The following is a 22,113-nucleotide window of genomic DNA, read 5'->3' as shown; positions in this document are numbered from 1 at the left end:
CATAGAGAAACAACAAATTCTGTGATACTAAACTTATAGCAAGTCTTAATTTCTCGCATGTCTACCAGTAGTGGGTTTATTCTTTATCGTACATACAATTATTGGAGAGAGGAGCCGATTGATCCCCTATGAAAGCACCTAAACTTTTTTATTGGATGAAGCTTTTACTTTCTTTCTTTAAAACTGAATTAGTTTAATGACTTTACTAGTTATATTAAGGAAAAAGAAAGAAAGATGCTTTGGTGGAATATATTTTGTTTCCACTTTACACCAATTAAAGTTCGCTTTCCGCGCAAAGCATAAAAATTGATACATAATTAGAAACTTGAAGAATTAAAAAAAACTAGATAACTCTTTAAGGACCTTTTGTATAATCTACACGGAAGGAAAGAATACCCCCTTGGGTTCAAATAAGAGAGCTCTAGGAGAGTCGGTTCTTCCATTAATGCCATTACCATCTACAACCATCCCATTCTGGATTTAATTCTTCGGGACAATTCAAGAATCTCAGAGCTGACCTCGTCTAAAGAGCACCTCAAAGAGCTTTCAAGTAAGCACTACTGTATCATTAATGTATATATTGATATTAAGCACTGCTCCTATTTAAAAGGGAATATTTTCATTTTGTATCCAGTAGTTCGTTTTTCATTCCAATTTACATTGACCAACTGGCAACTGCAGAAAAGTAAAAAAGAAAAAAGAAAAAAGAAATAGTTAAATATTCATTGTTGAAGCTAAGATTATATTTTTCATAATTAATATAATTGCCATACATCGGATTTTCTTTGCCAGCGTGCAGTCGCTTCGCTTTACAACTAGTTAATTCTATCGATTGAGGAAGCTGCATGAGCGAAGCAGTACATTATAGTTCATGGTATAAATTTTGAAATAAAATTCTAAAATATGGAAACATACATAATTATATGCTTCATAACTGAAACTAGGAAGCATCAATAAATCCCTTTTAACCATTTATCTGACTCATATCATATACGATAAGGCGGGTATGGATTACAATTTTTTTTGTTAACTTAATGGGTATTGTTATAGGTAAGAAAAAAAATATATATATTAGCTTATCAGATATGGATATGGATAAAAATTATTTCGTATCCGTTACTCTATAGGGTAATTGACAAATATTAAATTATATATGATATTTTTATTTATACATATAATTAACTATATAATTTTTTATTATTTTGATTAGATTGATTTATTCAACAGATTTTATATTGTTTCTTAATTACTAATTTATGACAAAATTGAATTATATAACATTTTATATCGTTATATTTGATTAATAATTTTTAATTTTTAATCTAATGGAATAAAATATTATAATTTTTATATTTTATGATATTACGTAGATGAAGTGTTTAATATATTTATTTATTTGTTATATTTTAGGTTAAATGATATAAATTATTATTTTATTCGATAATTATCAATTATCTTAATGGGTAAGGATATATTGGGTATGAGTAAAGGCCAAAATTTAACGGATAATGATATAATATGGATATGAAAATACCTCCATCCGACCCGTACTATATCCATTGCCTAACTGAAACCTCTCTCTTCTTTGTGAAAAAAGGTACCACAATGCCAATTATAAAAGAGAGCTTGAAAATGCTATGGAATACTGTGGAAATAAGAATCCTGGTGCTGGTAAGCCTATGCTTGCAATTTGGCCTGGTCTTCTTGTCTCCCTTGAGAAAACGCACTGGCCAAAAGCTCCTAATCCTTGTTATCTGGTTCTTTTACCTGTTTGCTGATTACGTTGCCATCTTGGCACTCGGCAACCTTCTCAGGAGGCAAAGCTGTCATCACGGTGGCGTAGGCCTGATGGCCTTTTGGGCTTCTTTCCTCCTCCTCCACCTTGGTGGGCCTGACACCATCACTTCATATTCAATCGAGGATAATGAGCTCTGGTGGAGGCATTTCCTCGGATTGGCCGTACAAGTTGTCATAGCATTTATGGTATTCCTTGAGTTGGTGGCAATTCCCAGGCTACGAGTAGCAGCTTTCTTTGTTTTCATTGCTGGATTAGTCAAGTACTCAGAGAGAACTTGGGCTCTCCGTTCTTCCCGCATGGGTCAATTGCTAAAGTCATATGATGTGCAAAACCAAGAGCAATTGCCTTCCAACACTGTTGCCCCAGGTAATATTTATGAAACAGACCAGATAACTGAGGCCTATGAATTCTATAAGATATTCAAGCCTTTTGTGGTAGACCACAGGCTCAGCGAAAACCACTATGAGCATAGCATAACCTATTTCCGGAACTGTGACCATTTGAAGGCATTTAAAGTAGTGGAAATAGAGCTTTCCTTCCTATACGATGTGCTTCACACCAAGGCTGTTCTTTTCAATGGTCTACGTGGTTGCATCTGGCGATTTCTCTCTCTTGGGATGATCGCCTCTTCTTTCAGACTCTTTCTTAAGAGCGAGAAAAGAGGTTATGCAAAAGCAGACATCATAATATCTTATATTTTATTTGGTTCTGCTCTTTTCATGGAATTGATTTCCCTTCTTCTCATCATAACGTCTGATTGGATAGTAGTCGCACTTAAAGAAAAGAAACACTGTTTCATAAAGAATCTGGCAGTTAATATTGCTAAAGTTATGTCGTGCTTTTTCCCCAAGGGCAAGACCCGGTGGTCAAACTCGATGGGGCAATACAGCTTGTTGAGCTTTTCCCTGAGAGATAAAGAAACCATATTTAGATGGATTTTGGATGCTGTTAAGGTGAAGGAGTTATGGGATAAGTTTATTTATGTTCGCTCTGTTCGTGTGCCATGCGAGTTAAAAGAGCTTTTATTTAAAGAGCTTAAGACCAAGACTGGTGTTGCACACCCATGGTCAGAGTTGAAAGAGTTAAGAGATTTGAAATTAGAGAAAGTATTTGAACAAGAGGCAGTTGACAGTGTTATAATCAACAGAATGTTGAACTTTGACGAGATGATTCTATTGTGGCACATTGCCACGGATCTTTGCTTCCACACTCACGGTGCTATGAATGAAAACCCTGAGACTGGTCGTGGTAGGAATGACAATAACAGTCACTCAGACCGTGAAATTAGTTTGATAATGTCAAACTACATGATGTACCTTGTAGTCATGCAATCATCCGTGATGCCGGATGGGATTGAGGCAAAAAGAAAATGTCAGAACATATATAATGAAGCCAAAAATATCTTTCGAGCAGTGGAAAAGGGGCTTACAAAAGAATTGGCAAGGGAAGAACTCATTCAAGAAGTGCATTCAAGAAGCCAGTCCGCAGAAATGGACTCAGTAAGCCTTTCGCTGTTGCGGGTTGCATGCCAGCTCACAGGGGAGCTAAATGAGTTGACAGAGAACAAGAGGTGGCGCATTCTCAGTAGAGTTTGGGCGGAGATGCTGTGCTATGCGGCTAATAATGGCAAGACATACTACCATTCCAAGCAATTGAGCCAAGGAGGAGAACTCCTCACGCACGTGATGCTGCTGATGGTTCACATGGGCATTCCACAAAAGACCCCTTCGGGCTGGGACAGGTTTTCGGAAAGCCTGTCTCTCTATAACTGAAATTTGTAGTAGATAATTATCAATTGCTTAAGTTCATATAGTTGGTTCAACTTAAGCTTTAAAACTCTTGGAGTTCATGATCATCTTCATTATAGCTTAGCATTCTCTGTTGTTCTTTATTTTTATTTTTTTAAGTTCATTTCTGTGTGTACTTTTAAGTTATTTCTTCTAGTTTTTGTGGGATGTTTTATTTACTACTGGATTGCATGTGTGCTTTAGTACCATATATGTACCAACTTAAATCTTTTAGACATAATAAGATGAAGAGATTGTTTGTCTGCTTAATAATTAATTTGATTTTTTAGACTGTTGATCCATGCTTAACCTGACTATTCCATCCTAAAAATGATCATGTTCCAGCAAAAAATCCTGACTATTCATAATTTGACATATAAAATGACAAATATGGTCGAAAATAAGGATTTTCATTTCACATATTAAGAGTCCCCAAGATACATATATTATCATATCAAAACGAAATTCAAAGTTTTCTCCAAACAGAAAAGACCACACCAGCCCCACATTCAATTTCCAAACATACATAAAAGTACAGAATCCTTTTTACTTATAAAGTTCCCCCCTCAAGACTTGAAATGAGATGAACAAAAAGGAGAGAAAAATATAACTGGACATGATGGGGCTAAAATGAAAAAGAGAGGATACAGTTACAACACAGAACATATTGCAAGCGATGCCAATTCCAACCCACATTCTTGCTTAATTATGATGATACATATATAACTATACATAAATTACCTCATTTTTTGAATCATAATTTCGAATTTAATAATTCCAAAAATTGAATCGTCCCTTTAAAAATTCAAAACTTTTGGAATTTGGAATTCAAATATCGAAACATTGAATTAAAAAATGTGTCACACTCCAAGTCCAATCGAAAATACTAATTAATGTTTGAACACGACGCATCCCGTCACGTGTGCACAATTTTTATATGCACGAAAAATTAAATAAATATAAATTATCCCAACCATGTCAAAAACATATAATACAATACCCTTGCATTATCCCTCATAAGTTCATAATTCGAGTACAGAGATACAATAATTAATAGAAAGTCTCCAAATTAGATAGCGGAAGCATAATCAACAATAAACAGGATAATTAAAAAATTGAATAATTATATGAATCCCCACACTCATGTCCCCCTCTGTCTCCGCAGCAATATTAGAGAAAAGTTGTACTATGATTCTCATTAATTGTATGGTCTCCCTTTTTCAATCCTCACACTTGTTCTGCATCAACCTTATAAGTATAAATACTTAAAAAATAAGAAATTAATACTTGCAAAATAAGACTTGCATGCGTAACTTGATATGACCACCCCTTTTTTAGTTCCTCAATAGTCTCCGCGTCAACTTATATCAAATGAAGTAGTGGGGACCCCGCATCCCGCATTAACCTTTTCCAATCGTCCATGCATTAATTAATCTTTCTCTAACTAAAATAGTTGACTACGTAGGTATAAATACTCTAGCTACTGCATCAGAATAAATACTTGTAGTACTTGATATTAATAATTTCATATGTCAGCCAGTGTCATATGTAGAAAATACTTAAATTATGAAGATCTGTACTGGTACTAATTGAAGAAAGAAAAAAGATAATTGAAAATGTGGAACGACAACATGGAATAACAAATATGAATTTCAAATCACTCAGTGTGATATTATGATGCAGCTTAATTATGAGATAAGACTTGTTCTTCAGACTGGAACTCTATACTAATTAACACTTGCTTAAAAAGTATAATTTGTGCATATTTACAACAAGTATGGCATTTTTATATATTTCGGGATTAAATTAAAAAAAATGCATCTATCTAGCTACTAAGTCATGCTCTACATGTAAAGAAAAAACAAAAAGAGTGGAAAAAGAAAATATCTCTGAAATATGTAGCATAATACAATAACACGAAAATAAATTCTAATAAAAAAGGAAGTACTATAAAATCCAATAACGAAATATATATTGGTCAATCATACTGTATTAGATTAGCCTAGTTCTTTATTGCTTTTTCAAACAAGAGGTGATTGCATAACACAGTGATGAACAAGGGGTCCAGGAGAGAACATTGGGCTTTCAATTTAAAATTGGCAAAATAAAGCCTTAATTTTTTTTGAAAATCTTTGCAGAAGCTACAAAGTCGTGAGGGGGAATCGAACTTTCGACCTTTGGGTACAACAAAAAATAGCTCAGAATAGCAGCTAACCCGAGCTATTTCTTTGTTAAGAATAGCCTAAATATATGTATTACTTCAAGCAAGTGGGGGTGGTCCAATTAACATCGGACCAATCCGATCAGAACCGTCCAATTTGCTTCAAAATTCGTACTGATTAAGTGAGACGGCTCTGACTGGGAATCGGCCTACCCCCACTCAAGGCTGCACATGATTTTGGATGTGGTGTGAACTCCTCACTCTTATAAAAAAATAAGGTATTCTTTATATTTGGTTTGTAACTTTGTATTAGTACTATTGCTCGATCGGTTGTTTATTTTACATGGTTCTATGTAATGTCAATTTGTATATTTGTGTATATATTTGTATTTATTGGGACAAAAGTATGATCTCATTGGGAAGTTAAAGTCCTCCAAGTGCACATCTCTATACGCATTTTCTTTTTTTTGAAAAGTCCATTTTGGTCCCTGAACTTTTTCTTTTGTTTATTTTGGCCCATTAGTTACTTTTTTTTTCAATCAAGACCTGAACTATTTCTTTTTTCTTGCATTTGTGTGGTCTTTCTAAATTTTGTCAAACCGATGAGCTATAGGATATAAAAGTTAGCATATTGAAAAACAATCATCATAACAAATTAAAAAGCAAAGCTACTAGATCGAACCATGCACAGTTTAGATTGAACAAAATGCGAAGTCTGCTCACTACCTTTTAATGTTTCTCTTTTATCTCTTTTCCTTTTTGGGTTGTTTTTATTTTGTTCTTAAAAGTGCTTTGACTTAAAACAGGATTCTTTGGATTTTTTTTTTTTGTTTGCTCGTTTTTCTTGAAGGGTGATTTCTTGGTCCATTTCATGGATATTGCTCGAGAAGAATTTTCAAAGAGTCCTAAAGAAATATCTTCTGAGAAGCTTCAGGTTCTAATTAATATGATAAAAAAATAAAATAAAGGTATAGATCATGTATGTGAGAAAAGTAGATAGGGTACGTACTACGTAGATCTTTTACCATATATCATGTACGTACTTAACAACTGTACTTGGATATAAAATAGTATTCATATTGCACAAAAATTGATAGGTAACCAATATATATGGCCAATAAACATATGAGCTTTTGTTTTAGGTTTGAAACACCCTTTAACTTCTTCCAATCACAATACACTGATATATAAAAAAATTGAATTTTTTTTTAATGCAGTCTATATTAATTGTTATTCTTTTTTATAATGATGTTTACTTCTTTATTTATATAATATTCTCTACTAGATCTTGCTCTGCGAATGACCACTGTTGCGTCTGACCCATGCCAGCTTATATTTTATATTCTATAAATTGGGTGTGCAAGCCCCTGGATTCCTGGAAGATCACATCATAAAACAAACGGGTCAATTTGGTGTGTTCTATTTATTTTAATTGTTCTCGTTGTAAAAATTATCTTTACAGTTCTACTTGTACTTGAAATGCACAGGGCCACATTCTATAGTTTCTGGAAAAGAAAAGAAAAAGTTGGAAAATTTTGGGCCTAAAAAGACGAATTGGACATGGCAAGGTCGGGCTGGATAAGGCAGCCCATGGGCACAAGCAGGCAGGCACAGGCAGACCTAGGCCTAGAGAAAATGCCCATGGGCAGGCTGGGCATAAATTTTCAAGCCCGCCAAATTGGGCTAGACAGACGGACCATTAATTTTTAACAGACAGGGCTAGGTCTGGGCTTGACAAAATATCTATGGGCTCGGCCCATTGCCATCCCTGGATGTAGTAGAAATGAGACTTGTTGAAATATTTGTACACTTTGATGTGTTATTTTAAAAATTAAAATGTGAAGAATATATTAATGTACTATTTTTTTTTTCAAAGCTTCTTATTTAATTCAAAAATAATATCAGTACTTGTCAAGTTGATCTATTATGAATGCATCTCGATTTTACAATTTTTAATAAAGCGAGTTCTGCTTTTTAATTTACGCTTCTATTTATAAAATCTTGAATCATTTTTATTTCTTTATAGTACTGTGAAAAATAAAACAAATGAATAACTTTAAGTATATATATATATATAGATGGGCTATGGTGCATTGCAATGCATAGGCCATGGTGTGCATTGGATCATAAATCACCGATTCAAAGTCCAAATGACCGATCCAAACCGTTCATCTTGTTCTCCATATTAATATGTGCTTGGAGACCAAATTTTACATTTTTTGAAATTTTTTTACTATTTATTAAGCCACTTTGAAAATCGTTGATCCAACGGTGACTGTTTGGAATGAACCACATATATTAATTGTGAAATTATTATTTAACTCATTTAATTCAAATTCCTTTTTTTTGGTGAGCTATATATACACGTATAAAGATTTGGTTTGCGACATGATTTTAATTGAACTCAAAAAATTTCCTTCACGTTTGGATTTAAAAACAAAATGTATTGAAATAATTTGAATTTTAGAGGAAATCAAATGAAATACAGTAAATAAATTCCTACTTATAAAAAAATGTGAAATACAACATGTAAAATATATGTTTATCATATATATCGAGAATTGAATTACTTAACGGATTTACTAGTACAGAGTAAAATGTGAAAAAATTTGCGGATTTCTTTTTGCAATATTTTTTCTAAAGTTTAACTATTTTCAGTAAGAAAAATAATTTAGGTTTAGAATGTAAAAGTTTAACATAAAAAGACATAAAAATGGGCATGCATGCTTTAATCCTGATATCTTTTGCGTGACATGATACCCCATGACTTTATACCCCTTAAAATAACTTCTTTATCCCATTTTATTAGTGTAAGAGAGAAAATTGCAAAATAAATTAAAAATGTTTTCAAGAGATGTCTATATCAGAAGGAAAAATTGATTTTGAAGCTGCTGGTAAAAAAAGAAAGGAGATGTCAGAAAGATGGAGGAAAACTTACCAATATACCCTTCATTTTTTCTTTTCCTGCTATTAGAAATTAAAGAAAGTGTAAAGTGGAAAAGCTAATGTATTTTTTATTTCAGTAGTTAGATATTTTAATTTCTAGTAAATTTATTTTAAATTGGAACAATGTAATATTGTTACAATATTTTTCAATATACGCAAATACTTGCGGCTTTTAAATAGAAAAAAAGAAGAAGAATATGATCACCTCAATTTTTGAAAGGTAGATGCTTAATTATGTGACTGAATTTTGTTTTTGTTTGCCAGTATATTGAACTGAAATTGATGATGTGAGTGAATATGACTAGAATGTATAATTGAAACTAAATATACTGTATGTTTGTTATTTATCATTCAGACAAATTGTATATCAAATTCAAACATACTTGAAATGCATTTGATTATCAATTAAATGTGACAAAATCAAATTGTTAAGTTTTTAAATTGCTCGATGGATGATGAAAAATCAGTTTTATATAGATTGGACATAATATAAGCAATAATTCTATGTATGTGTTATTTTAAGAGTGGGCACGTTTTAGATCATTCTAAGTGAGATATTTTACATGAATAGGATAATTCTAATATACATTCAATTTAGTTTTTCCTTTACAAATATTATTCAAAAATACAAAATTTAAATTATGAGGATAATTTTTTTTTCTTTGTAAAATGATATCGTGCGCTCTACTTTTTCTTTATAATCATGCAATAAATATAAAGTGGAAGACAAATATTTTTCTTTTTCTATTTAAAAATTGGCCAATCCAAAATTTTAATTACCTTTTGTTTGTAGTTCATCTTTGAACATCTTCAACGCTGTTAGTACAGATAAAATATTTAGACTCAATATTTGTTATGAAAATAAAGGTCATAATAAGGCAGAAATTAATGATTCCTTCACATTATTAAGCCCCCCAATCTGGAGAACGAAGCAGGTCCGATGTCTATTGGATCTACTTTTAGATTTAGCGAGCTTAATGATCGTCTGATTCATCTTAAAATTTGTGCGTACAAAAATCGAAGCAGACACACGCACGAATTTTAAAGTGTTGTGTACAAATTTTAAAACAAATCAAACGGTGATTGAACCCATTGAACTATATAAAGTAGGTCTGATAGGCATCGGACATACTCTCAACTCCCCAATTTGTGCATATATATATATGATGGGAACACACACGTGCACAATATTTCCTATGTGTAATTAACTTAATACATGAGCACATGAACATGAACTAGTGATGCATATATACTCGGACTGGTTTAATTGATGCACAATCAAAGTAAATAAATTTAGCTTATGACAATATATTTTGTATGGCAAAAATTGACCAATTGTATATATAAAAGCCATATGCAAGTAATCAAACTTTCAGGCCAAAATTTGGAGGAGGCTGACATGTGGGTCCGTCCAAGCGATGAGATTTGTACAAGTAAATGTTAAGATCCTTATCTGACGGTGAAGACAGGGAAACTGAGAACGGAGAGGGCAGACTATTCGCTTTTTCAGCATGTCAGATTCATAACTCTGATGACTCGGCATTAATAATGGTGACAATATTACTAGAGAATTCGAAGCTATATATCATGCATGACAACTCGACAATTCCCATCAGACAGAGAGATTGATTTCCAAAAAAAAAAAAAAGAGAGAGGTACGAATCTGACATGCCGAAAATCTATTAAGTAGCTTTTTTTTTGTAATTAAAAAAAAAAGTAGCTATATATTAGGAATATCTACTATTAAGAAAGGAAATTTATATATATATAATTATGAATGCTAAAACTCTAATTGATAAGACCTAGTAGTTATGCTATGTATTTGATAATGAAGTTGTATATACTTGGAGTAGAACTAGCTAGGGTGTTCTTAAGCTCACGAAGCCTCTTTGTGAGCTTAACTCAAAAATCTATCGGATTGATTTCAAGCGACGCATTTAAATCGTTGAAACTGATCTACTTTTCGAGTAATGAAAAAAATCAAATTGTTAATTTTTTAAATTGCTTGATATATGACAAAGAAATCAGTTTTATATAGATTGGACATAATGCAAGCAATAATTCTAAGTGTTATTTTAGAAGTGGGCATGTTTTAAATCATTCTAAGTGATATTTTATATGAATAGGATAATTCTAATACAATCCAGTTTAGTTGTTCCTTTACAAATATTATTCAAAAATACAAAATTTAAATTACGAGGATAAATATTTTTCTTTGTAATCATGTAATATATATAAAGTGAAAGACAAATATTTTTCTTTTTTCTATTTAAGAATCGGCCAATCCAAATTTTACTTTTTGTCTGTAATTCATCTTTAAAAATATGCTAAATGGAGAGTAATAAATTCAACGCTGTTTGAACTAATATTTGAGGCCCATTAACTATTACCAGACTTTATAACAATATCTGTATGTATGGAGCACATCCTTCAATGCAGCTCCAAAGCCTTCTCAAAAGCCCAACTTGTCCTTTATTTCAATTCCTTCTCCTCGTTAATCTCCTCGACGCAACCTTAAATCCCACCGACCAAATTGGCTTTCGCTTCTTTCATTCCGATCTATTCTCCCCTACTCAACTAAATAATTTACTCTCAGCGCCACACCGCCGCCTCATTCTCCTGTCATCATCTACTCTCAGCTCACCACCTCTCTCAACTCTCTACTCTCTCTTGCACTTCAACTGTTTGTGAAAATGCTCCTGAGAAGTATTGTCGCTCCAAGCACCAGTTTTGTGTAGCCACGCTTCATGATGGTTATGACAACGATTACCCAATTAAAATCTATAAAAACTTGAAATTTTGAAATTTTCGTCCTTTTTTATTTTCTGATTTTTTTTGTTATTTCACTAGAGATTTATTTCAAACTTATATTTTATTTGAATAGAAAAGTTTTGGGAGACACGAGAAACCCAATTCAGCATAATTAATCTCTTTTGATTCGTTGTTTCGCACTTTTATACAATATCTAATAATAAAAGTTTTGCCTTTTAATTCACGCTTCTTTTTATAAAATATTGAATTAAGTTTCAGTTTTTTGTGGTGCTGTGAAGAAAAAGCAAATGAATTACTCTGTAAGAATGAGTAATCTGAGAATTAACTTAAAAGTCTTTAATTTAGTTTCAAATTGAAAGAAACAAGTGTGTTTTATTTAAAAAAAAAAGAGAACAATGAAATTTCATGTGTTACGTAGAAGTGAGTGATTATTGTAAGAAACACAAATTGCTTTGCGATTGCTACGAAATATAACTTGATAAATATAAAAAAAAAAAAAAGTTATTTGCTTTCATTCGTTGCTGAGAGGAACATTTTGGAAGGAGGGTCTTTTGGTTAACATTAAAGAAATGTAGGTAAGCAAGGGGCATTTTCATGATACTTCTCATTATTTTAGCATGTTATACACAACTAAAGTTGCGTATCATGAAAAATTTTGGTTGTGTTTTATTAGGTACTTGGTAGGTTGGCATCTCGGATCATTACAGTTCTTCAAGGCAAAGATAAACCGACATATATGCCATAGGGAAGATGGTGACATGTGTATATATTGTACTCAATGCAAAGGATAATAGCACACTGAGCAAGTTACCAAATTTTCTTTTTTGTTGTGCGTCATTGCAAATTCAATTATCTGGGCACCAAATTTTCCCAAACCATTTAGTACTGTCTTCAAAATTTTGTTAAAAAGACAGATAAAGCTTCAAATTAACTTAAATTATTTCATGCCAAATTAACGTATTAGAGAAATAGGAGGGTTTAAATGCTTTTATTTTATGACGTCTATCATGTCTCTATTATTTAATTTTCTAATAACAAAAATTCTAAAATTTATGTCAAAAATAAAAGAGCAGAGAAGTACCATGAAGTCTCGAGCTGATGCTGGAGTTGTACGAGCTACCGGCATCAACATTGAAACCGCTAGTACTAAAATCGTACGAGCTACTGTTAAAGCCGCACGAGCTATCGCTGATGTTGTATGAGTTGCCACCACCGCCGCTGATGCCGCACGAACTGCCATTGATGTCGAAAAATACAAAATGCATGCATGTGAGAAATATGATAGTCATAGTGGTGATTTAGGTATTATTCTAACTTTAGAGTTGACTCTAAAAAAAGTCATATCAAGAAAAAATTTAAGTATGAGAGAAATGTGGTGGAAGTTTTGTCTCGAATCCATCAGAGTTATAATGTAACTTGATTAATTATTAATGTCTTCTCTACGTTTTCAGGCAGAACTAACTTGGTATATTTACTGAACGTGAAATGTCTCTTTCACCTTCAGTAAGTGTACTAAACTAGTTCCGGAAAACGTAGAGAAGATACTAATAATCAATGACATGATCACCCTAGTGGATGCGAGACATTAAACTTCCACCACATTTTCTCATGTTTAGGCATTCTATCATGGTCAGCCTTCTTTAGAGTTAATTCTACATTCAGAATAACACCTGAAACAGCCACAATAGTTACTATATTTCTCACACGTAGTTTGTCTTTTGTGACATCAGTGGTAGTTCGTGCGGTTTTAGTGACAGCAGCGACAGCTCGTACAGAATCAACAACAGCTATTGCTATTTCAGTGTCAGTGACGGCAGCTCGAGCGACTTCAGCAATAGCTATTAAGAATATCTAATATTAAGAAAGGAAATATATATATAATTATGGACGTTAAAACTCTAATTGATAATACATAGTAGTTTTGCTCTGTATTTGATAATCAAGTTGTATATATGTCGTGTTGTAACTTTTAAATCAAGTTGTATATTTGATAATCAAGTTATTTATTTAGATATATGAAAAGAAAAAACTACCTATGTGAAGTCTTTCAGTTTTCTTCTGTTTATCTAATCAGCGAACGGCGATATCAACATGGAAAACTGGAAGAGAAGTTTCTGTTTTGGTCCTTAAAAAAGTCTAATATATATTTCTACCGTTTGTGTTTGATTTTTATTAGGGGGAATGCCTCTAATAATATACTAAGCCTCAATTCTTTCTTCTTCTTTTTTACAAACTCTTTCTTACTGCATCTCTAATTCTCTATCATTCATCTCAGAGAAGAAAAAGATAAAATTTGTTGTGAGACACCTCTATCATTCATCTCACAGAAGTAAAAAAATAAACCACTTGTATTCAAAAACTGATAAAATATAAGACCGACATTTTTCTTAAACAAACTACAAATATTTTATGCTTTTAATAAAGGATAAAATGGATATTTTATAATTTAAATTGAGTTTTAATATAAAAAACAATATAATGGGTAAATTTGTCAGTGTTTGAAGTTTAGAGGAGGGAATAGATAATTTCAGAATTTAGAGGAGGAAATTCGTAATTTTGATGTTTTTGAGGAATGTACGTGAAATTCCCCTAGAAATTGAAAGTTAATTTTAGGAGTGGAGAGGTTTAGAAATTAAGATTGGTTTTATTTTATTTAGTGCCATGAAGCTGTTTTTAATTGTTATTGAATTGCTGTGATGGAGATGGTCTAAATGGTCATGTCACGAAATCTTCTTCCATTCGATAACGGGCTTAAGACTAATTCTGTTAAACCCGCCACACCAGTCATCATACGGAGCAATGGATAATATGTGAATCTTATATTAAGCTCCTCCGTCTTAGTTGATTTTTCTACAATTCATTCCCACCACTAGCTTGCAGAGAGAAAGCAGAGAGGTAGGTAGAAGAAGAGAAGTCTTAGCATACACATACAGGGAAGTGTTTTCTGTATTCACAACAGAGAGAAAGCAGAGCAAGCAGAGCTGCAGAGGGACTACGGATAGAGAGGTACGGCTTTATATATAGACCTCATCTTTACAGTTTTGTTCTGCTAATGAATTTCCCCGGATATTATTATTTTCAGGGTAAATTTGTCATGAAATTAGTTCTTCCAACATATTAATTACCATAACAAAGCATATGTAAGATGCTTTCTTTCTCTTTTTGAAAGAATACAATTACATACCCATGCATCAACCAAACAGCAATGAAAGAAACAAAAGGAAAATATTATCTACAACACCGTTGACTGTCCCTCAACGGTCCACTCAAGCCTTATTTTCCAGTACCAAAGCCGGTACTAGTGACCACAAAATAGTCAGCTTTAACATCAAAAAACACTAAACCGAACCGGTGCAAACAACTAACTAGTTTATTGCAATTCGGACCCCCATAAACCTCAAAATTAGAACGGAGCCTTCCAAATTTATTTTGGCATATGTGACATGTAATGTCATAATTAGATGCCCTAGTTCCGAGTAAGTTTGTCATGTTTCAGGCTGTTAAAACTTTGATGTGAGTCAAATATCATGATGACCTCTCTTGATTTTAATCTGAGCTAACTTGGGATGGTATGGTTTGGAAAATCCGTCGAGTAGGACCTGTATCGACCGGATCCGAGCCGATATTTATCTTAGTTTCCGGCCTGAGCATTTTTTCCCTCGAAAATCGGTTGAATCATGTTGACTCGGCCGAGTTAACTGATTTATAGTTCAAGGTAGTCCGATTCTTCAGTTCTGAGCCGATTTCTTTTGAACTTTGAAAGAGAGGAGAAAAGAAAAGTCTGACGGTGAGACGAGTAATTGCAATTCAAAGAAAATGAGCTGATTTGTTAGGGTCTTTTCTTATTCAATAATTATTTTTCGATTAAAATTTTAATTTAGCTCAGACTAATTGGCTAGAACAGTCCTACTCTTTGCAGTATTGTACCAAAAATATTTCAATACCGTGTCAATCGACTTTATGATTATATACAACACGAAAGTTACACAAGAAAAATAATTTAGTATCAACGAAATATTTTTTATTATTTTCTTATCCTCGTTTACATTAGATCTATTTCAATATATTTAATAACACAATTTTACATTTTTTGGAATTTTTTTACTATTTATTAAATATTTTTCAAAATATTTAATAACACAATTAATTTGGTCAAAATGTAAAATAGTATTATTTATAAGCTGTATTTTACTTACTACAATGTGGCTCAAATTATAGTTATTCCCCTAGAAAAGAAAGGAATCTCATAGTCTGATGATATATATATAGTAAAAAATAGCAGAATTGTTTAAAAATAGTAGTTTTATAAAATACTTAATAAATAATAAAAAAATGTAAAATTTTATCTCCAAGCACATTTTAATATAGATATCATGTTGAATGGTTTGGATTGGCTGTTTAAATTTTTTAAATTGCAAAACTAAATTATTATAAAATATTATAACTTACAAATGTTGTAAGTTGATTCCTCCTCATATATAAAATATGTCATCTCATATTGGTATTGCCTTTGTTATTTATGTTGGAATATTCTATGAATTAGTTCTCTTTACAGTGGCAATTTGTTGATGTCGATAAATTAAGCCTTTTTAAGTTATCTGTTTCATATTGTATTCGATAAGACATATATGTGTAAGATTTTTGTTTGTTTGTTAATTTAATGAGTATGGATGTTGATAAGAAAAAAAATTCTTTATTATCTTATCAGATATGAATATGGATATAAGAGCCGTTTCATACCCATTACACTATTAGGTTAATTGATAAAATAAAATTATATATGATAATTTTTATTTGTACGTATAATTGTATAATTAGTATTATCATGATTAGTTTGATTTAGACAACATTTGAATATATCCATTTATTTATTTGACATGATGTATTATTTTTATATCATACATGATGTATTTAATATATCTATTTATTTGCTATATTTTTTGGAATTAAATTATATAAGCTATCAATTTATTTGATAATCACTTATTATTCGTTTTGTTACCCGCTATTTTAATATTTAACAGGTAATGATAAATTTATATGAATATGTCTCCATCCGATCCGATTCGTATGTAACACATTAATTGAAACCCCTATCTAGTTTACCTCCACGTACAATTAATTAAGTTGATTAGTTTCCTCGTGAAAGTGACAAATAATCTAATCAAATTAAGTTTAACTTTCCATTAACCTGGATATATATGGTTTTGTCATGCTTCTTCGATTAGCATATCTGTGTTCACTATTTAATCACGTTTACACATTATTTTCGGAACAGCTTGTTTGTGGATATATCGGGAAGAGTGTCACAAATGAGTAATGAAAGTCAGGCAGAAAGGTGGGTTTGGAATGTAGAAATGATGTTACAGAAAGTGACGTTCCCCGATATTCCCACCAAATCATTGCAAGCATCAACAGACAGTGAAGAAAAGCCATCAATATTTTGTGAAAAAGAGAATCTCCCATTCGTTTATTTTGGGGAATATAATTATCCAATTTGTGGGATACGTAGTGATTTCAGTGGATGGCAATTTGTTGGATTTATGAGGCGGTGGTTTGATCTCGACTTACGTTCATACAATCAATACATTCAAGAGAAGAAACATCTAGCCCGGGGCTACTATCACCGCAATCATTTTAGGAACGACAATATAATGAGAGACCCGATGTTCGGAACGGGATAGAAATTTTGAGTGGAACAAAAGGGATAAATAGGGATCCGAAAGATCAAAGGTCCATAGAGTTTTATATATTATACGAATATATAATGAGAGACCCGATGAAGATCAAACTTCAGATGTCAACCATGGATTACCAGACACCGTGGTTTGTGGTCGAGCATATATATACAAACTGTTCCAAATTAAGCAACCTTATTGTTGGTACCCCAATCGATAAACTTGCTCTCTCATGCTTTGACGACCTCTATCCGGGAGTGCACAAGTCTAAAGTGCATGGCGATACCTGTACTCTTCCCCCAGGTGGCTTCAAACATCTACTACACATGTTCCATTGGAGCCGAACCCCCGAAGAGAACTTTCTCGTAGAAACTAGTTCATTGTTCATAAGGAAGATGGTCGACTACTATATACCTAGTATAACGGAGTTGCAATTATTTGGAACTGTTTTCGAAAAGCATGCGGGTGGCTCCATTGACATGTCTTTCTATGACAGGAGACTATCTGGAGTGATGCAATTAGCACCCTGGCACATGCTCACATACAGCAGTACACTAGTTACAGAACTTTTAAGATTTGAACGACAGTATGTGAACTGTGGGTTCCCCTTCACGGCCTATTTTGCAAGCATGGCATGCATGTTAAAAACTGAAGCAGATGTTCAAGTATTGCGAGCAAATGGTGTCATCATCGAGGTTTGACGACAAGGATATTTTGTGTTGTGTACGAGAGCTCAAATCTAAAATTGATGATAATATCGCTATGCCGAACCCATTGAAAAGTTTGGAGGAGAAGGTGATGGCGCATTATCAAAGAAGTTCCTATAGACTATATGGAGATTTCAAGAAACGCTACTGCTCGAATCCATGGATAACCATCTCCGTCATTGCCGGCATCTGTTTGTTTATCCTTACTTTTATTCAAACCGTACTTTCTTTTATTCAAACCAAATATAGCATGCTTAGCTACAAACAACATTGATTGCGTTAAGCGAAGTTTGCACCTATACATATGTATACTTCATCTTGTATCCTTATTTTGTTTTCTTTTATTTCATTATATCATGTATGCAATTTAAATTGTGTGTACCCGTGGTTTATCTTTATTCAATTCACTATGTTGTGCTATCATGTGTGTTGTATCTTATTTTCAATGTAATTCATTTGTCATTTTTATGAGTGATTTTTATCTCTTTCCTTGTCGTACAGTATTAATTCACCTAAGAAACCAAGTATTCAACTATTAATTATGTATAATTAAATCTTTCTTTAATAATTTTGAATTTTTCTTATGAGGGTATATATACACTTCCTCCTCCTGAGTGTTTCTCCCAATGTTCTAATTTGTGATATTATTCAATTTACTCCCATGCCAATAATCAATAAATATATCCTTTCAGCAATCCATAATTTAAAGGTTGATTTTGTTAGGAGCTCTCCTCAATCAATAAAAAGAAATAAAATACAAACAAAAGAAAAACAAAAGGAGAACCTGATGACCCAATGCTTTATTTTAGTTCTACCAGCTTTTTAATGGCATTAGACATTTGATATTTCTCATACAAATGTACGTGGTTTCTGATTGTGAACAGAGACTCAGTCTAGCACAAATCCAAACAGAAATTCACCTAGCGTTAATTGTACCAAAACCCACAAGCCAGTGTTGCAATTCTAACATACCGACAGTATCAGTATGCTTAAACTCTTTAACTAGAATTGGAAATCCATTATGGGCCGCGTCTAGTTGTAATTCATTTATAAATTAAACAAGGCCGAAGAATTCCTCACTGGGCCCAACCCATTTGTGCTTGGCATGAATGGCTGGATCCACTTTTAAAAGGATGATGATTTTAATACAACGATATTTTTTTATTAACACAACAGTTTTAAATTTTTATGTATATAGACAACTTTATTTCTAATTTATTATTATGATAGCTTGTCTTATTTGATTATGCAATCAACAGTTTCTATATAAAGGATTGATACTCGATTGAACATCTTATTTGATCAGGAGTGTATCCTCTGAGATATCTCAGCTTTTGCGTGATCGATGGTGCCTTTTCGGGGATAGTGTAGGGGCCAGTATTATTTGTGCTTTATGATTCATGCAGAACATATTTGAACGGTTGACATTTTCCAAAAAAATCACGCAAAGTTTGAGATATCTCAGAGGATGTGAATTCTTCGATCAGTTGGTCCACAATAATCTCCTCTCTTTTTCTCGAATTAGTTGCTTAGAAATGAATGCATCCCTTTATTGATGGGTATTTGGACTATTGTTACCAGTGTTCTAAATAGCTCACTATAGCGGCGCTATAGTATTTTTGAACTCTAAATACTACGTTATGGCATCAAAACACGCTATTTGAGCATACAATTACAAAACAACAGATGCAAGTGATGCCAATTCCGACTCACATAGGTAGTACAGGTCAAAACTGAACTACTCACAAAAATTTTTGTTATTTATTTATTTATTTTTAAATGGCCACTCTTGATTATGATACATAACTACATGCATAACTTCACTAGAGGCACACCCAGCTGCAACCAAGTGGAATCAAATCAGATGATAACACAATACCAAATCCATGGATAAGGCGAGGTGCATCATAAATTCATAATAGTATCAAGGGACATCGCAATTTTATTGAATATATATACACAACATATCAGTATCTTCAAGAAACTTCAAGAATTAAATTTTGCGATGTCCCTTTGCTCAAACGACAAATTCAAACCGTTGAAACCAATCTATTTCACGAGTGGTGTATATCGAAAATTTAATTTTTTTTTAATTCATTTAGTACAAAATTAAGTGGTAAAAAAATAATAAAAAATAAGTGCATTAAAATAACTTTAAAATCTTCATTTTTTTATCATTGATTTTGTACTAAATAAATTCAAAAAAATTAAATTTTTTGCATATACACTTGTGAGTAGATTGGTTTTATCAATTTGAATTCATCATTTAAGGTCAATCCCATAAATTTTGAAAATAAACTCACTACACTCTCTTGGTGAACCCAGTACATGCTAGCCTCACTCAAAATACACCTAGGTTTGTTCAAATCGGATTTCGGTTATCTGACTTTAGACTATCTTGGATTTTGAATCGTTCAGGTTGAAATTGGTCAAATTTTATGTTGTTCACCTTGGCTCAATTCGGACTTGAGGTCAAATCTAGTTTCAGCTTGTTCAATTTTAAATCGTCTAAGATCGATTTGGATCAAATAAAGTTTTGCCACTACTAAAGTAAATAATCCGACTTCTTATGGATTTACCCAACAACACATGAAGCATGTGACTGTGCTTAGAAATCTTACGGGTTTACAGACCCGACAATAAAGCTACTTAAAAAACAGGATAAATGATGCCATGGTAGCTAGTAAGCAGCCCCATGTTGTCTCGGAAAAATGGATAACTTGCAATTGGAATTGGTCCTTTGCACACTCCTTTCACATCTCAACCTTGTTTCCTCTTCTTTTTTTCTTCTTTTTTTCATTTGTACCTTTTGTTTTTTTTTTCAAATCTCATAATTATGAATCATCTAGCTATTGGTAATGCGCACAAATAGCCACTTAAGAAATTGCAAATAGAAATCAATTTAAACTAGCAAGTTAAATGTATGAACATGTTGACGTCTCCCATTTTCTTAACATCGTCAGCATAGAGACACAACAAATTTTGTGATACTAATTTTTTTTTTTTTTTTTAAAGTTAGTGGCTTATGTGATACTAAACTTTTAGCAAGGTTAGTGGTTTCTTTTGTGTGATTCAATAAAGAATGATTCCAGTACTGGTAGACACGCGATAAATTAAGGCTTGTTGATACTAAACTTACAACAAGTCTTAATTTCTCGTGTACGTGTCCATCAATACTGGAATTATTCTTTATTGTATTGCACGCAAGATAATAACAAAGTTGCAGCAATCAAAGAGTCACAAACCTGGGGCGCTTTTCATCTCCAATTAATTGTATGGTTTGATTGGATGAAGCTAGTTATCCATATATATGTCACCATTTAGAAGATCTCCAATGGAAACCGTATGTACAATTATTGGAGAGAGGAGCCAATCCCCTCTCAAATTAAGCACCCAAACTTTTACTTTCTTTCTTTAAGACTTGTTTAGTTTAATGAATTTAATAGCTTAATATCTAAGCCTACTGGTTAAATTAATTTGAAGAGGAAAATTAAGGAAAAACGAAAAAAGATGCATGCTTGTGAAAGCTAAGTGCGCACATGTGTACGGAAGGAAAGGATATAATAATCAGTTCAAGCCAAGAATATATCCGATTTTGTTGGAATATATAAAGTTTCTACTTTACACCAATTAAAGTTCAATTTGACTACACCTTTGAGCAAAGCATAAAAAATGATACTTAGAAACGTTAAGAATTAAAAATACTAAATAATTAAATAACTCTTTAAGGGCTTATGTATAATCTAACTTTAAACCTTGAAAATGATGAGCGTCCAAATTTTTTTATATCAACTAATTAAGCTTGGTTGGGCTGTGAAATATTGAATGGACGTGTCCAGTTCAGAACATTTCTCATGTCTCATATATATCCCGTAAAAATGTTAATTGTCAAATCAGAAGCAGCTAGCTTTGTAGTAATATTTTTTTTTGTTTGTAAAATATTAATTTTTAATGATGAATATATATTATAATTAGTAAGACCAAACACTAGATAAATAAGTCTCACATACAATTAATGTCTGGGGACTAAATATATTTTTGTAGACAAGAAATTACAGAAAATCTGATATTAAATAAACATAGGTCTTTCATTTTCATAGTTAATACATAAACACTCATTTTTGTGAGATTATAATATAGAAAAAAAAATTATTATTAATTTATGAATATAATTTTTGAATTGGAATATGGCATACGTAATAGAAACTAACAGTACGTGAAAGTAAGAAACATAAACCCTACTTTACTTTACATGGAAGGAAAG

At 32.3% G+C, this 22,113-nt stretch overlaps 1 protein-coding gene across 1 annotated transcript; it reads left to right on the top strand.

Annotated features, from left to right (window-relative positions):
- The first annotated feature begins 509 nt into the window (after positions 1-509).
- On the top strand, positions 510-3,847 carry LOC144548284 (uncharacterized). The gene is made up of 2 exons (XM_078296969.1): positions 510-550; positions 1,598-3,847. Exon 2 carries the CDS (start codon positions 1,606-1,608, stop codon positions 3,568-3,570), a length of 1,965 nt encoding a protein of 654 aa, XP_078153095.1. The 5' UTR covers positions 510-550; positions 1,598-1,605; the 3' UTR covers positions 3,571-3,847.
- The last annotated feature ends 18,266 nt before the right edge of the window (positions 3,848-22,113 follow it).

Source organism: Carex rostrata, chromosome 33, assembly GCF_964058835.1.
Source record: "Carex rostrata chromosome 33, lpCarRost1.2, whole genome shotgun sequence".
Taxonomy (NCBI): Eukaryota; Viridiplantae; Streptophyta; class Magnoliopsida; order Poales; family Cyperaceae; genus Carex; species Carex rostrata.
This window is presented reverse-complemented; position numbering and strand designations above follow the sequence as displayed.

Excerpts from the sequence above, each read along its gene's own strand:
- LOC144548284 (XM_078296969.1), top strand. The coding sequence starts at position 1,606 with ATGCCAATTATAAAAGAGAGCTTGAAAATGCTATGGAATACTGTGGAA.